The sequence below is a fragment of the Brassica napus genome, chromosome A2 (assembly GCF_020379485.1).
Source record: "Brassica napus cultivar Da-Ae chromosome A2, Da-Ae, whole genome shotgun sequence".
Classification (NCBI taxonomy): domain Eukaryota; kingdom Viridiplantae; phylum Streptophyta; class Magnoliopsida; order Brassicales; family Brassicaceae; genus Brassica; species Brassica napus.
Genome location: NC_063435.1, coordinates 5,660,141 through 5,677,665, shown reverse-complemented (window position 1 = coordinate 5,677,665; position 17,525 = coordinate 5,660,141). Strand labels below are relative to the sequence as shown.

Genomic DNA, 17,525 nt, shown 5'->3' with positions numbered 1-17,525 from the left:
TTGCGTCAACGAAACGAACAAGAGTTGACGCAGAATGTTGACGCTGCCGCTGCCGCCGGTACCAGCGGCAACCAAACGAACAGCCTTGATGTCTTCATGCTTAGTGCTCTCACCTTGCAACTGCATCATCAAGGATCTTTGATAGTATCGCCAATGAATTCTTCTGACTTCTTGGCATCTTGCCGACCAAGTTTTTGATGTTTTGGATATTCACAAATTTATTGGAGTAAATATGGAAACAAATCTTGCTAGAAAGGTTTGACAGAAAATAAAATACAAGAATTGGGGGTATGATTAGCAAAACAATAACTCTGGGGCCAAAATGCGCAAACTAGAAAATTACAGGTCTTATTCGGTAAAACTTTTGTTCGCTTCCAAATAAAAAAAAAACAACATTGACAAGAAGCGCTTACCAAAGAGTTCAGAGTGTCTTGTCCGAATGCTTTCAACTCGTAGAAGCTTAACTCTAGCGAAAGAGGCAAAAGATTCGTTTTTGTTCCTCTCTAATCTCCGAGCTCGATTCCTATCTACAGAATACTATGACCCACCATTCTCCCCTCTCTCCAAACCTCCAAAACCGAAGAAGAAGACGAAGAAAACCCAAAAGGATCAGTCGCCGGAGCCAATAGTTAACCCGACGGCGCCGGCGACTTCAGACCTCCCTTTCGATTTTAGATACTCCTATTCAGAAACCAACCCTGCAATCAAACCAATTGGGTTCCGTGAACCGAAACGGTTCTCTCCGTTCGGACCGGGTCGGTTGGACCGGAACTGGACGGGGACTTGCGCTCCGGCTTCTCAGGAGAGTGATGCTCAGAGGCAATGGGCGGAGGAGAGAGAGAAGATTCTCGGTGAGGCGTTGACGGAGGAGGAAGTGGCTGAACTCGTTGAACGGTACCGTCACAGTGACTGTTCACGCCAGATCAATCTCGGTATTGCCCTCTTCACCTCTCGCTTAAAGCTTTAAACTTTGAATGTAGTTTCGTTATGTAACGACTTTGGTTTTTATAAAATCATTGCAAAGTAAGAGTCTTTACACTCTTCTTCTAACTAAAGCTTTAAGCTTTGAATGTAGTTTCTTTCTTTAAAGACTCTGCTTTTGTAAGTCATTGCAAGTTAAGGTCTTGGGATCTTTCATGATCATTATGTAGACTTGTCTGATTACTCCTCCATTCTTAAGGTCTCTCATGATCAAATTTGAGACTGATCCCACTCTGAACACTAGGGAACACACCTTCAAAGTTCGAGAAGCAATGAGTTAAGGTTCTTCTTCATGTTGTTGTTATGATGTTGTTAGGGAAAGGAGGAGTCACACACAATATGATAGATGACATTCATAACCACTGGAAGAAAGCCGAGGCAGTGAGGATTAAATGCTTGGGAGTACCTACTCTTGACATGGACAACATTTGTCACCACCTCGAGGTCTCTCTTAATAAAATTCTCAATAACAAAACTCTATTTGTTGTCTGCATGATCTTACTAGTAGTTTGTGTGTTTGACAGGAAAAATCAGGTGGAAAGATTGTATACAGGAACATAAACATCCTAGTTTTGTACCGGGGAAGGAACTATGATCCGAAGAATCGTCCCACCATACCACTCATGTTATGGAAGCCTTACCCACCAATATATCCAAAACTTGTAAAGAATGTTGCAGATGGCTTAACGTTTGAAGAGACCAAAGAGATGAGGAACCGTGGGCTTCACGCTCCTGCTCTTATGAAACTTAGTAAGTAGTACATATTTTTACGCCAGAATCAGTAATTTGTTATTGACGTTATGTGTTGATTTTAGCTCGGAACGGTGTCTATGTTAATGTGGTGGGAAGAGTGAGGGAGGAGTTTGAAACAGAAGAGGTTGCGAGACTAGATTGCACTCATGTTGGGATGAGTGATTGCAAACGAATCGGTGTGAAGCTAAAGGTATGGGTTTTGCTTGTGTTGTTTGTTGAGATTCTTTTCTGTAAGACTGGTTTTGATGGTGTGGTTAAAACTGCAGGATTTGGTTCCCTGTGTTCCTATTTTGTTCAAAGATCAGCAGATTATACTCTGGAAAGGGAAGAAGAATTGAGATGAAGAGGATGCTACTCTGTGAAACTTTGATCCAGAAACTATAATAATGTGACCTGAACAAATCCAACTGTGAAAATTTGATCCTGAAACAGTGTTCATGTGATCTGAATATATTTTTTCCTTGTAACAACAGTTTTGTGCCTTTTAACTTATATCAATTAGAAGAATGAGCACAGCATCGGAAGTGTATCTCCCGAAATGTTTTTTCTTTGCTTAAAATATCTCCTGAAGTGTTGCAAGAGTTGAAAGCAATTAATATCTACTTGCTAAAATGTTAATATATACTTGTTTCACTTTTCTTGGTGGCTTTATGCAAATATAATAGAGTCAGCTTTACCCCTTCAGGTTTTATTAATACATTTCTTGCACTTTGAACGATCAGCATCTCTTTGAGAGTTTTCATATGGTCCATTGCGTGTGACATAAGCATCCACTCAATGTTGAATTATTAACGATACATATGATGCCACGTGTTAGGCAGTATGCATATACTGGTATATGTAAAATTCTCTCTGTTGCTAATTAATATTAAGATATTGTCTATGAGTAGGTAGCCACGTTTTTTTCGATTAAACTATATTTTGCTGCACCTCCTCAACCTCCTAAGGGCTCAGTAACATCAAGTGTTTTCGTCACGTTCTCCAATAAACACACTTTGGAGTTTAAAATGACTTGTATATATATATGCTACTTAACCTAAAGTGTGAATCATTAAGCAGATTCATATCATATGCAATAAAGTGCAAAATATAATATTTGTGAAAGTCGAATGATCGTTCGATTGGTTATACACATTTAAATAAACTCATTGGCTCGCTCAGCAGAGATCATTTGGTAACTGGTAAGCTACTTTCAATATCCTCTGCATGCCTGCTTTTAAGTGAAAGTTGTAGCATTTTGTGATCATGCGTTTTAAATTTTGTTTGCTTGCTTCCCACGGAAACGTTGTAGGTTGCCGCAGTGAACAAAAACATTCGTGTCTGAGTTCTAAGTAAGCTTCACAGTCGTCTTCTTCAGAACTTGTTGTGAGTGATGGCGGCTTCAGTGCAATTGTGCGGAGTTAGAACTTCAGGACATGCCTTCAACTCAAAAAGCATTGAGTTCGGGTCAAAGGGGCTGAACCTCCTTGCTCCCGTGTTCACTAGAGACATAAACCACTATTGTAGGAAGAACAGAACTCTAAGAGTTACGTGTGAAGCTAGAAGGGCGGAATTGCTCGAGAGAAAAGACACCGAGACTTTCAAACTAAACAGAACTGAGAGAAAGTTGACATGTGTAATGAAATTCGGTGGCTCATCAGTTGCATCAGCAGAAAGGATGAAAGAAGTTGCCAATCTCATACTCAGCTTCCCTGACGAGAAGCCTGTTGTTGTGTTATCAGCAATGGGAAAGACAACCAATAACCTTTTAATTGTAAGAAAATAAACAAAAATCAATTAGTGTACATTTTTCCTTCTCTCTTTTTTTTTTTTTGTTTTTGAACAACACATTTTTCCTTGTCTCTTGCTGTAATAAACTTGCTCTGTGGCTTTCATTAGGCTGGTGAGAAGGCTGTTTGCTGCGGCGTCACCAACATAAACACTATTGAAGAGCTGAGCTATATAAAGGAACTCCATATAAGGTTGCATAGAAGATACATACACTTTATTGGTTCTTTTGTTCTTATTTTTATAAATACTTGCTTTGTTCTCATGTGTAATCATAATTTTCTTACGTACCCAGGACTGCTCATGAGCTTGGAGTGGGAACAGCAGTTATTGCAAGTTAGTGTTATAAAATTGTCTTTTCTGTAAAAAAAATTCTTAAACATATATATGTTTTAGTATCTGAATCCTTCTGTCGTTTAATCTTTCTGTAGAGCATCTAGAAGGACTAGAGCAGCTTCTTAACGGCATTGCAATGATGAAAGAGTTAACTCTACGCACAAGAGACTACTTGGTTTCATTTGGAGAGTGCATGTCCACTAGGCTATTTGCTGCGTACCTGAACAAGATTGGCCACAAAGCACGCCAGGTTAGCCACCTAGATTTCGATTTTTATCTGATGCCTCAAGATTGTTGTTTCATGGCTGACTTTTATGAGTCTTTAATCTTTGGCAGTACGATGCATTTGAGATGGGGATTATAACCACAGATAACTTCACAAATGCTGATGTTCTTGAGGCAACATACCCAGCAGTCTCAAAAAGGTTACTTGGTGACTGGACCAAGGAACATGCAATCCCTGTCGTCACAGGCTTTCTTGGAAAGGTTTGAATCAAATTTAGCATTTTATAAGTCCTCTTGTGCCTTTTCTGACATAAAGGACAAAAAAAAATTTACTCTGTAGGGATGGAGATCTTGTGCTGTTACTACGTTGGGGAGAGGAGGTAGTGATTTGACTGCAACAACAATTGGGAAAGCTCTAGGTTTGAGGGAGGTCCAGGTATAGCTTGATGCGTTAGTTTTACCAAGATTTGAGTTGTTTTTAGATGAGATTTTGTTAAACCAAGAATGAATTTAACTGTGGTGGCAGGTTTGGAAAGATGTGGATGGAGTTTTGACTTGTGATCCAAACATATACCGCAGAGCTCAACCCGTTCCACACTTGACATTTGATGAGGCAGCTCAACTTGCTTACTTTGGTGCACAAGTGTTGCATCCACTTTCCATGCGGCCAGCTAGCGAAGGGAACATTCCTGTAAGGGTCAAGAACTCTTACAATCCCAATGCACAAGGAACTCTCATCACTAGATCAAGAGACATGAGCAAGGTTCGTTAAAAACAACAATTGCATGAGTATTTTATTTATATCACAGCCATACATCATGACCACCTCTTCCTTCTCCTTAGGCTGTACTGACCAGCATCGTTCTGAAACGTAATGTTACCATGTTGGACATCACTAGCAACCGTATGCTCGGTCAATATGGTTTCCTTTCCAAGGTAATAATGATGGCAATGTTTTCACTTTCCCTATCTTGCAGCTCACGTTTTTAAAAAATTCATCTCTTTCTTTCTTGGCAGGTGCTCTCCACATTTGAAAAGATGGGCATATCTGTGGATGTTGTTGCAACCAGCGAAGTTAGCGTTTCCTTGACATTGGATCCTTCAAAGTTCTGCAGCAAAGAGTTAATTCAACAGGCAAGCTTTATATGGGTTATAGATGAGAGAAGTACTTGTTCTTGAAACATGGAAAAAAATGAAAACAAGAGGACGCATCTTGTATTTTGTATAATTATTGGTGATGTGACAGGAGATTAATCACGTGGTAGAGGAACTAGAGAAGATTGCTACGGTAAACCTGCTTCAGCACAGATCAATTATCTCACTCATTGGAAATTTTCAGAGATCATCATCTTTCATATTAGAGAAGGTTTGTTATCTCTCTCTCTTGTTATAGCTTTTGGTTTGTTTGATTTGTCACTAGTGACTAAATATAATGAACAACAAACAGGGCTTCCGAGTTCTTAGAACCAATGGAATCAATATCCAGATGATCTCTCAGGGTGCATCTAAGGTCAAAATCTCTTTCAACTTTATCTTCACTGCATGTTTCATTATAATAAAAAAACGTTTGATTATAATTCGATTAAAAGAATAAAATAAGGTTGCTTTATGGAGGTGAAGTGCATGCACACTTGTCTGACGTTTCTTTAATGTATTTCTTTTGGTGGTGAAATCAGGTAAACATCTCGCTGATAGTGAATGATGATGAGGCAGAGCATTGTGTGAAGGCTCTCCATTCAGCCTTCTTCGAGACAGGAACCTCCAAAGCTGTTCCTCAGATAGGGCGTCTAGCTACTACACCTCTGCCTTGTCGTGAAAACCTCTTGGTGCAACCTGACCTGCGAGATCTACAAGTAGTTTGAAGAAGATATGAGAACTGGTATTAGGAAACAAAGCTCCCATAATCTTCATATGTAATATATAATGAAATTTCATGGGACTTGTGTAATTAAATGAATAAGCGTTTCCTATTTGAATTTTTTTTTGGTTGCATTCTTGTATGTGGAATCGTTATGATCCTTGTACCAAAGGCAACAAATCTTGCAACAATCAAATGTGTTCCATCAAAGCAAACACTAGTTTTAAAAACTGCTAGAAAAAGAGATTGTAGTTGCCATGTTGGTGTTGTGTTGTGTTGTCTAGCAGTGAAAGACACAACCTAATAATGAGCACACTGACACACACATATAATATAATTCTATTCCTAATTTGTTAATTTGATGCATTAAAATTTGTTAATTTGCCATCAAACCATTCCACAACACCACAAACCGTTCCAAGGCTCATTGAATAGTCATTTGTTGCAGGGACGATGATATATGTGTTGACCATGCACAAAAATGTGTTTCCCAAGTTCAGGAGTAACATATCAAAATTTGAAGTCCGAGTTCTGTATATATTGAACCACACAAAACTGGTATATATTGAATGTATTGGTTTGATGATGTACGAAGTCAGTTCTAAAGATGACTGATTTAATAGTGCTGCTCGTTTGGTTGCCACAGCCTTTTGCAAAACGATCAATAACCAAACGAACAGACGCAGCCGCAGTCGCAACCGCAGTTTGTTGTTCATTTCAAAGACACAAAACATTGACGCAGCCGCAGCCGCAGAAATTAGATTTAGTTTTGTTTGTTTGGTTGTCGCAGACACAATTTTCATTTACTTCATATTTTAATTTTATGAATTTGTAAAATTTTATTTTAAATAAATAAAATGTAGTTTAAATTTGTAAAATTGTATTTTAAATAAACAAAATGTAGATTTAAATTTGTAGTATTTACATTCATCAAAATATTATATTTAATTAGTAATAAATTTAACAACATTTTTTATCATAAACAAAAGCTAAATAATATAATTATGGACAAAATCAGATAATTTACATATAATTATGGACAAAATCATTTGCTAGCAGCCACTCAATATACCTTCATCAAAACTCGGGTTTAACTCACTCTTTACATGGTTTAAGCATTGTTATGAAAATTTTGAACTATTGTTCCATTTCTAAGCTTAAAATACTAAAAGTCGATATTCAATTTCTTATCTCTAATTATATAATTGATGTGAGCTAAATGTCCACGGCCACAGACCACCGAACCGTTAACAATTTTCACAACGTTTAAAATAAATATTTCATACATAAAACAGGAAACAGTACAATCTACTTATGAAGATATAGAAGCTGGAGGATGTAGTTTAGACTCAGTCTAATATATTTTGAGGTGGAATGTAGTAAGGAGCATCCGTTTTTCCATTTGTAGCGACTAAGGGGAAACCATCCACCAGACTAACCATTGCGGTTTCGTCGAAATCCAAGATGTAAACGTAGTTAGGAAGCAAACCAGGAAAGGAAGTAGAAGGGACACAGAAAGGTTCAGACATTGAGAGGAACATGGTGAGATCTCCCATGTCTTGCGTGTAGACCGCGTTTCCTTCGTCGTCTAGCTTGAACACCATTAAAAATTGTGTTTTCATTTGGGCAACACCTTCCACGATCTTGGCCGTCTTCCTATACTGCTTAACCAAGAAAGTCTCACCGGTGGGTGTTGACTCGACCAAGTGTTGGCTCATGCAGCATGAATCCATAAGGGGAGTGGGTAGCTTAGGAGGAAGGTTTTCAAATCCAACGCACTGCAACTTGAGCTTATCGTTAGGTTCGCAGAGATGAGGACATTGAAACGTTGGTGATGATTTTGGTTTGACAATGTGGCAGAGTCACAAGAGGAGGCAGAGGGATGCGTTTAGGATCTGTATACGATGCATACGGGTTTAGATCATCTTGGAGACACAGGTTCTATCTTCCTTCAAACTAGCTACCCACCCATGAGAAGCCCCGATCGTCACCATAGTATCATCAGGATCATTGTGCACCAAATCCACAGGAACCTTCTTTTTCAGACGAACTAAGCAACTCATATCGGCGACGTTTGCATTGGCAATGATGAGTGTTCCAAGGCCACTGCGATAGAAAAACTCTAGTGGTAGACAAGGTTTAGCGCCGATGATGGAACAAGGAGGGGTTTGCCGCAAGGAAGTAGTTGAGAAGCCGTTAGAGATAAGAAGAGAAACAGAGGATGATCTTCTCACCAACGCAGGTTTCACAAGGCGGTGGAGAAAGAGAGCCATGAATCTTGTTAAGCAAAAAGCCTAATAGAGATTTTCTCAAAAATAATAATTATAAAAAAGCCGAAAGAGACCAGAGAGAATTGATGATGTCCGAACTACTCAACCTAAACATTCAGCAATAGCCTTGCTCACCAAGGTTTTGGTCCATTTATTTTATTATTACCTCTTTCCTTCGTGATATTAATGATTTACCCTAATTGACTCTTGAATATTTGATAAATTTGTTTTGGATACTCTTACTGGAAAGCATGAGATTTTTTTCTTTCTTTGTTCCTCTGTTTTTTTGCCTTGAAAACTGGAAATTCTTCCTTGTTTATATGGTCAGTGATGTTAATGTAAATTTTCTTCTTTTTTTCTAATCGATCACAGCTGTCAAGCAATATCAATTCGGACATCTTCTATTTTTAAAAAATATAGAAAACTATACATTTTGGTGTCTTCGTGACTAAATTTTAAAAGATGTCCATTTTCGAAAATAGAAATGAGAAAATATATTATACTATTTTTTTAAAAATGTTTAAAAAATGTTTCCTATAATCCCGACTAAGTTCATCTTCAACCCAACTCCATAACTAGAGATGACAATTATATATTATACATTTTTTTAAAATGTTTCTTATAGATTTAAATTAACCCAAACTATTTCTAATTTGGTTCATTTCGGTTTTATGAAAAAATAAAAACCTGACTCAAACTACACATCACCCGAATTGATCTGATGCGAAAAATGCTTAACATCCCAATCCCAATAACTTGAAAACTGAATAACCCTAACTGACACAAACCTTAAACCCAAATGCCTACCACTATGAAAAATTAAAATAAATTACTCTCGGTTAAGTATGTCAAAACTCAAAAATTAGAATTCAGACCAAAAAATTAGTAGCTGTCAAATCAAAAAATTTAACTAAAATGTTATTCAACGCTTTAAAACCGCAGATCAAAATCTAGTTTTAGATTAAATTGATAAGGTAGCAGCTAAATAAGAGAAGGAAAATTTGTATTTTTGTGCTAAAAAGGAAAATCTTATATATAGTAAAAAAAATCATTACCTCGCACTCTCGCAGTAGTGAGACGTTACTCATAAGCAAATCCTGATAAATTGAAAAATATAAACTTCCTATTCCTTATGAGTTTATCTTTACGATATGCATATAATATATATATCGTCATGTAACAAAAATACTAGAGAGAACCAATATTTAAAGATCATACGTTCAAGAGAGATATTTAGGGCTTCTTCTTTTGGTTCATACCCACCACGATGAGCAGCTTCAATCACGAACATGTCTCGACTTCAACGACCATTAATGACCGAGTCATCAATGGTTGTATCCTCCAAAAAAAGACAACAAAAGAATTCATCCATCTCCAAACTTTCCAGGTCGCATCAAATTCGCTTTCCTTCACTGTAACTTACCAGAAAAATCTAGAGATTCGCCACGGTGATCTCGAAGGACACAAATTCAAGATTGCTGTTGGGGGTGGATTTGCATCCTCCTTCAAAGCCCATTAGACACTTAATTAGGCCCACTTCTTTATGAAACCCTAGACATATTTCTTCTATAAATAAGGAACTATCTCCTTATTAGAAGGGAACTCTTTTCCCCCATTTTTAGACCTAACACTTCTACAAAGAGTTTATAGATTCTTAGATTTATTTACATTTGTAATCATTCATGTAATACAATCTTTGATCTATAAATTCTTTTTGATGTTCATTTCTCATTTGATTCTTTAAGATTTTTCTTAAACCTCAAAGAATCTAATCTCTTATTTTTAGATTTTTTTATTGTATTGATTCAACAAACATTTCAGCATAAACACCATTTTTGGATCAAACAATTGGCGGTAGAAGGAGGGGGCTAAGGAAAACTATCTTATCATCGAATCAAATCGAACTTGGGAGAAAACCCTATATCTGCCCAAGTGAAGCCCAAGAGATGACGTAATCACCTCGTCCTCGTCATTCCCTCTGGCGAGATCTCGACGACGGAGCCGTACATGAACAATGGCCATCGGCTCCAAATCATCAAAACCAGCGGCGGAGAGTGACGGGGTCGCATCCTCAGCTCTTCACGAAGAAGCTGTTCGCGGTGGAGAGTTCCCGACGACGAAGCTCCAAGCCCACCCCAAATCGACGGCTCAGGTGTGTCTGAACCAAGATCGAAGGCTCGGAGTGAGAAGAGAGACGACGACGAACATGATTAGATCCCGGAGAAGCAGAGATGATATCATCTCGAAAATGGCTTTGGTTTGGCGAAAGTCGAAGCTTTCTCAGACACCTTCTCAGACAAAGAGCCGGTGCTGCTTCGGTTTCGCTCTGCCAGTGAAGCTTCTGGAACCCGCCGGTGAAGATTGGTTCTGAGACACGATCAGACAGAGCTCGTCCACCTAAGACCAAAAGTCTCAGTCTTCGCCGGAGAGAGAGAGAGCTGCGACTTTGACGAGTGACGCAATCAGGGTCTCACCTCCATTCATCTGAGTCCACTTGTTGTTGCGGCGTTGATGACTTGTGTTCACGAACAGAGGCAACGTGATTCTTGTTGCTCGGTTTGATGACAAAACCTTAGCTCAGGTCCTTGCCGGTGCAGCCGTTTGTTCAGGACTTCAAAGGTACGAGCTTTCCGTCCTGGAAGAGCTCGTCGGCAGAGAACATTGAAGCTTGATGTTACCGAAGATCCTCCAAAGCTCGATACATTCAGTTTGATTTCGGCAAGAGCGGGATGATGAGCCAATCACCGGTGTATGTGTCTCGATCCATCGCCATCCACTCAGACCAGAGATCAACGACGTCGAAGCTCAAGACTCGTTCTCGGCTAAAGCTCAAAACTTGATCTTTCAGCTTCTCCTCGCTATCAAGCCGAGCTCAATCGAAGTGAAGAGCCTATCAAACGGTTCTGTTGAGAGGAACGTGGCGTCTCCGAGGTTGCGGTCACCGACAAGCTGACGAGTTGACTGAAGATTCTGAACTGAGAGCTCAAGCTCAAGGCTCGCCGCCGTTGAGGTCTTCTCAGACGAAAAGCTCGTCACTTTCGTCTTGGTTTAAACCTGTCACAAGCAGTCTCTATATCAGTGACGAAATCACGTCACAGTCCTCTCTTTGTTGGCTTGTTCTGTGATATGCAAAACTCATCACCATCTCAGAAAAGTTGAGAACTTTCAGCCGCAGGAGATTACGAGCAGCGCTTGGCTTCTCCGATCAAGCTCAGCCTCTCTTCTCAGGTGTCTAAAACGAAGCCATTTGGGTGAAACGGCGACAAGGGACTGCGAAGAGACGTGGAAGAAGAGCTCAGACGTGCCTCTCCTTCCGTACGCGAGATGGTTCCTCATTGACGACCGCTTCAAGCTCCAAAAGGAACAGAAGAAAACAGAGGACATGACCAGCTCGGCTTCTCTTTATGATCAGCTCATGATAATCCACTTCAAAGAAAAAATCTCATCTCCAACAACCAGTAACAACCTCAAAAGATAAGTGTTTACAACCCTTATGAGATAACTATCGTTGTTGCTTTGTTGCTTGTTATCTGAGCATATTGCTTAGTGATTAATCACTATTATCATTTGCAACTCATGAACAATTAAAAACAAGTTAGCTTGCTTATCATTTGTACAACAAAGTTTGGCTATTTCTTTTGGTTAACCTTGATCTGATCATCATGTTTTTTGAGACAGAGTCAACTGCCATTGTTGAACTAAAAAGAAAAGAGCTCAGAACTGAGAGCAATACAAAGCCCTACTATCTGTTTCAATTGGAGAGGACAAGCACGGAAGATGACGTAACGTTCTCAGCACGATACGTCTTGAGGCCGACATGACCTCACCTTGTTCTCCACGTTTCGCCAAGCCAAGCCTGCCGCAACCGTGGCAGCAAGCTCATCATGAGATCATCTCAGTAACAGTTTGATCTCAGCAGACGTTTGTCTCTTCTCCACTTCGAAGATAAGCATTCTATAACCTTTATGAGATTACTCATGTTACTGCTTTACTGTTATTGGCCTATGGTATTAATTAGTTGATAATTACTATATCATCATGTGCCAATCCGCGAGTATTAAGTAATAACGAGTTCCACAGCTTGTTTATTGATTATGCCAAAGTGGTTATGTCTTGTGGTTTATATTGGTCTAATCATGATCATGCTTTTGTGAACCAGAGCCAACAAACGTTTGCCACCACCATATGTTCTCATGCTTGGAATGGCGATCTCTCAGCTGTGAGCTTGCCGAAAGCAGTACAAGCGACACAAACCAGCACGTTTTCTCAACATCATTATAGCCTGACGAACACATAAGCCAATAACTTGCGCGGCACACATGATCTCAACACGAGACTTCGGGTCGCAATGGTTCGGTAAACGTGTATTTTAGGCACAAGTTTAAATTGAACTTGTTTTTTATTAGGCACGAGTTTGCGGTCGACTCGCTTATTGTTAGACACGAGTTTACAAAAACTCATCTTTGGCTAGGCATGAGTTTACAGAAGCTCTCCTTCCACTAGGCACGAGTTCTCAGTAAACTTGCCTCTGTCTTAGCATGAGTCAAGTAAACTCGTCTTTCGTTAAGCACGAGTTTAGCAAACTCGCCTTTTTACTAGGCACAAGTTCGAAATAAACTCGCCTAAACCGTCATAGGCATGAGTGTGTCTAGTTAATTGTCTAATAAAACCTATTCGTAAAATTCATAGAGATCGACTTCATCTCTCTCTACGAACTTGGAGGGCTTACTGTTGGGGGTGGATTTGCATCCTCCTTCAAAGCCCATTAGACACTTAATTAGGCCCACTTCTTTATGAAACCCTAGACATATTTCTTCTATAAATAAGGAACTATCTCCTTATTAGAAGGGAACTCTTTTCCCCCATTTTTAGACCTAACACTTCTACAAAGAGTTTATAGATTCTTAGATTTATTTACATTTGTAATCATTCATGTAATACAATCTTTGATCTATAAATTCTTTTTGATGTTCATTTCTCATTTGATTCTTTAAGATTTCTCCTAAACCTCAAAGAATCTAATCTCTTATTTTTAGATTCTTTTATTGTATTGATTCAACAAACATTTCAGCATAAACACCATTTTTGGATCAAACAATTGCTCTTCAACGCCCCGACCCTGTACGTGAACTTGAATGCGACTTCAACCCGAGAGTACAGTTTATTGATCCATATGATCAGGTCATGATAGTTTTGTCGGAGATGCATCTCCCGCCTTAAACTCAAGAACGTCTCGTCCGTTACATCTCAACAGAATTGGTAAATATTAGCAGCCGCCACAGTCTAGTAGGAGGAGGAGGCTACAAGGTCGAGGTCAACGTTAAAGTCAACGTGGATTGTTGCATGAGGATTGGATGTTGCAACAAGGGAAAGAAGGACAGTTCTTGTCAGGTCTGGGCAAGTCAAGTGAAGAGACAAGTGGCGGAAACGGATTGTCCGGTATGCTTAACGAAATTGTCTAGTGCGGAGAGTCGCATGGAGTTACAATGTTCCCACGTTTTCCATAGAGACTGTGTGATTAAGTGGCTGAAGAAGAACCCTTCGTGTCCCATCTGCCGTACCAACATTCTTGGTAAAACTGTTTTTATCTATTAGCCGTATGGTTTGTAAACACAAAATTCCTCATGTACTTTTTTTTATTTCAATTGTGTTTCTAGTCTATTACACCAAGATTCATTAGAAACGAATATTGATAAAAATATGAAGAATCATTCCTGACAAACAAAGTTGCATATGTATTACATATACAAATAATCACGATCGCAATTTATTTGAATGATAAATTCAAAGTGATACAAAACTAAATCTGGTGTCTTATTTGAATGCACCACGTTACTTGTACCAAAGGGTCAGACGTTTGATTGTGCCAAATTAAATTAAAAGGATTTATAACCCCTGGAATGTTCGTTGATAAAAAAAAAAACTTACATCCGGTTCTGCCTAGGGAGTGGTGGAGAGTACGCAGAATAAATGACGTATCAATAATCACAAAAGTATGGGTGGCTATACAAATACTGATGGAAGATGAATGTTTTTGTTTCTGCTTATTCTCTATTCAGTTTAAAATGGTATTGTGGTCACAGTAAAAAAATATTTAGGTTAGGTTTGTGTTTTTCATATTTCAGTTGTTAAAATATATTGTATTTCATATAAATAGAGGTATAATGGAAAGGTGTTCCATAAGATCGAAAAAGAATAACATTGAGAGCTTAAGTTTTGATTAATTTCTAAAGCTAATAAAAAAATTGTTCTTATAATTTTTTGTTTCCCGAAATTTAAAACACTGGTTTAAAGATTGGTTTAAATGTCCTTGGTAGAAAAGAAATATAAAAGTAGTGAAGAAAATGGAGTTTTATTTTTTTTAAAGGAGTTTAATTTAACATTACACTAAAAATGAAAGAGTTTAATGAACAGTACATCAACGTATCCATATTCACAAAATTAAAGGATCAAATAGGATTGGAAAAAAATGTACAACGGATACAAGTAAAATTTTAATGATATAATACAATAAAAGAAATCATGAAAGAAATCTTCGTATGTTCATGATCTTGGCCTGTAGATTATTTTTCAGACTTTTTCTATCTGATTTCATGCAAGTCGTCCCATGAGCAGTTATTATTATTGTTTTGTTCGTAGTTTGCCGCTAGTGATTCAAATTGATGAACATCAAGAACAAGATTGTCGTCAGTGACAACAGATGATTGTCCATTCAAGATCTCTCCACTATTACTTTCCCAGTCAAAAAACTTAGCTACGTCCTCCTGCATTGTGTTCATTTGAAGAGACACTTCTTCCTTTGATTTTAAATCTGCGTTAATATCAAAAAAAATTTAAAATTCCACCTGGAGAGAAGTCTAGACTTGATTTATAGCGTTTTGAACGGTTTTAGTTTACCTTGTAAGGAACATGTGTTTTCAGACGAACCATATTGTCCGAAACTAACCGAGAAGAAGTCGCCATTGTTGTTGTGGTTTTTTGGAGGAGAAGCTGTGAGTTGTCTCCGTTTTGGAGGTCGGTCTACGCTTATATCCTCTAGAGCCTCAGCCTCCTTGAGGACATCCTCTAAGAGGCTGCAGCTAATACTTCTTCTATGAAAACCAGTACTGTTATGTTTTTCATTGTCTGTGAAATTGTTGACATTATTGAAGGCACATATCTGGAGAGTTTGGTTTGAAGGGAGCTCTTGTTTCATGGAGTAAGTTGTATTTGTATGAAAGGAGGTGGAAGAAGAATTAGGAGTGTAATATGAGTGAAGAAAGCTTGGGGAAGAAGATGATGTAGTAGGGTAAGAAGAAGGTGAAGGGTTTAAAGAGAATGAAGGAGAGGAAGAGTAAATGTTATTAGTGTTATAGTAAGTAGCGTTTTGAGCGGTTGGGGAAGAGTAAGGTAATGTGAGAAAGGAAGTGTAAGATTCTCTTGTAAAAAGGGAAAATGGTGCGGTTGAAACGCGGTTGATGCAGTTGAGAGAAGTGTTAGCATTGTTGTAGCGTTTGTCAAGAAATGATGAAGGTGGTTGGAGGAGAGGTGGGGTTCTAGGGAAAGTGAAGTTCACGTTTTGGGAACACGAGAGGGAGAAAACAGGAAGGGTGGTGTATTGGTTGTTTTGAGGGGAAGATAAAGGTGAGGAAAAGGGCGATTGAGGCGGTGTGGTTGGAGTGTGAGAGCTTAGAGGATGGAGGAGATTAGCGGTTGATGCGTTTGTGGTTTGGAAAGTGAAAGATGATGAGGCGTTTGCGTTTACTGGTGTTGGAGATGGAAGAGGAGACGATGATGGTGTACTTGGTTCTGAAGATTGTGGTTGAAAATACATTTGGTTATGTTGATGTTGTTGATCATGATAATGGTTATGTTTATGGAGTTGATGGTAAAGGATGATATCTGGAGGATAAAGAGGGAGTCCTTGACGTTGAAGGCGTTTCAGCCTCATATTCCAATAGTTTTTGATCTCGTTATCTGTTCTTCCCGGTAACTATTAAACCAAATTGAAAAAAATATAGGTTATATTTTCTAATAGCTTGGATAATAACAACAAGTTTATAAATATTGAGATTATTTGTTTGTACCTGAGCGGCCATGCGAGCCCATTTGTTACCGAGCTGAGCATGAAGCTGAATAATGATACGTTCTTCATCGTCAGTGAAAGAACCTTTCTTGAGATTGGGTCGGAGATGATTGGCCCAACGAAGACGACAACTTTTACCGCAACGAGTCAAGCCTGTATTTTTCTGAAGGGAGTTCCAATTTCCTTCACCGTTCTCCCTAACGTAAGACGCAAGCATCTCATCTTCCGCCGCCGTCCATGGCCCTTTCTTCAGTGCCACTCCTCCCTCTGATATGTGATTGTTCGATTCACCGTCCTTCCATGCTCCTTTCCGTACATAACCATAGCTTTCACTATGTTCCAGATTCGTCCCAAGAGAAAGAACAAAGAAACAGAATTTGTAATTATTTTCTTGTAACTTTTATCAAAAAAAAATCCCTTATATATTAATTGAGGAACATTTGAAAAGATGTAACCTCAATTTTGTATTAATTAAAAGAGACCCCAATGCATAGGTGGCACTCAATTAGGTAGTCAATTACATTCAATTGAAAAATAAGTAGGTCCACATTCGATTTTTATATGTTGTTAGATACATAAGTAGGTCAAACTATATGATATAATGATATGATATGATATTTTCTTTCCTTAAATAAAACCTACGGAATTACCATAAATGACTAATATATATATGACAATTAATGATTTTAATAATAAAGATTTGATAACAATATATATCTCCTCCATCATTTTTTTGTTTAATTTTATATTATTAAAATAAATTAAACAATCAAATTAGCTATAAAAATAAAATTTAGATTTTTCGTATATGTTATATTTTGAATTTTTAAAAACGACAATTAATGACTAAAACCATTAAAATTATTATGTTAAAAATTAATGATCAATGGTTTAACATTTTTATTATAAGAAGATACACATGATTTTAAAACCATATGAGTAAAAAATATCATTTAATAATAATATATATATATATATATATATATATATATATATATATATTAAACACTATATACCATAAGATTACATAAATATTTTAATATTAAAACTTTCAATGAATTTTCAAGAACATTTATAAATTATAAACTTATTAAAGATTTCAGATTGAAAATTTTGTTATCGATGATTTAAATATTTTGTTATAAAACGATATGAACGATCATAGAACCGTATGATTATAAATTCTTATTTAATAAATAACTATACAAAAAACCGGGGCTTCTAGCTCTAGTGGTAAAGGGCTTACAGCTGTGAGTACCGCCACCTGGGT

At 37.9% G+C, this 17,525-nt stretch overlaps 3 protein-coding genes across 3 annotated transcripts; 2 read left to right on the top strand and 1 right to left on the bottom strand.

Moving 5' to 3' along the window:
- Positions 1 to 395: 395 nt before the first annotated feature.
- On the top strand, positions 396 to 2,263 carry LOC106420914 (CRS2-associated factor 2, mitochondrial-like). Its single transcript, XM_048751462.1, has 5 exons — positions 396 to 932; positions 1,298 to 1,425; positions 1,506 to 1,731; positions 1,797 to 1,924; positions 2,001 to 2,263. The coding sequence occupies exons 1-5, from the start codon at positions 440 to 442 to the stop codon at positions 2,070 to 2,072; spliced, it is 1,047 nt and encodes a 348-aa protein (XP_048607419.1). The 5' UTR covers positions 396 to 439; the 3' UTR covers positions 2,073 to 2,263.
- A 403-nt stretch (positions 2,264 to 2,666) lies between these two features.
- LOC106420829 (aspartokinase 3, chloroplastic-like) lies at positions 2,667 to 6,054 on the top strand. Its single transcript, XM_048751453.1, has 13 exons — positions 2,667 to 2,915; positions 3,026 to 3,487; positions 3,613 to 3,695; positions 3,797 to 3,837; positions 3,933 to 4,087; positions 4,174 to 4,323; positions 4,403 to 4,498; positions 4,589 to 4,825; positions 4,906 to 4,998; positions 5,080 to 5,196; positions 5,309 to 5,428; positions 5,510 to 5,572; positions 5,739 to 6,054. Exons 2-13 carry the CDS (start codon positions 3,107 to 3,109, stop codon positions 5,922 to 5,924), a joined length of 1,722 nt encoding a protein of 573 aa, XP_048607410.1. The 5' UTR covers positions 2,667 to 2,915; positions 3,026 to 3,106; the 3' UTR covers positions 5,925 to 6,054.
- Positions 6,055 to 14,086: 8,032 nt separating this feature from the next.
- On the bottom strand, positions 14,087 to 16,664 carry LOC106418525 (transcription factor MYB120-like). The gene is made up of 2 exons (XM_048751450.1): positions 15,088 to 16,664; positions 14,087 to 15,001 (listed from the first exon to the last, which is right to left on the bottom strand). Exons 1-2 carry the CDS (start codon positions 16,118 to 16,120, stop codon positions 14,772 to 14,774), a joined length of 1,263 nt encoding a protein of 420 aa, XP_048607407.1. The 5' UTR covers positions 16,121 to 16,664; the 3' UTR covers positions 14,087 to 14,771.
- Positions 16,665 to 17,525: the final 861 nt, after the last annotated feature.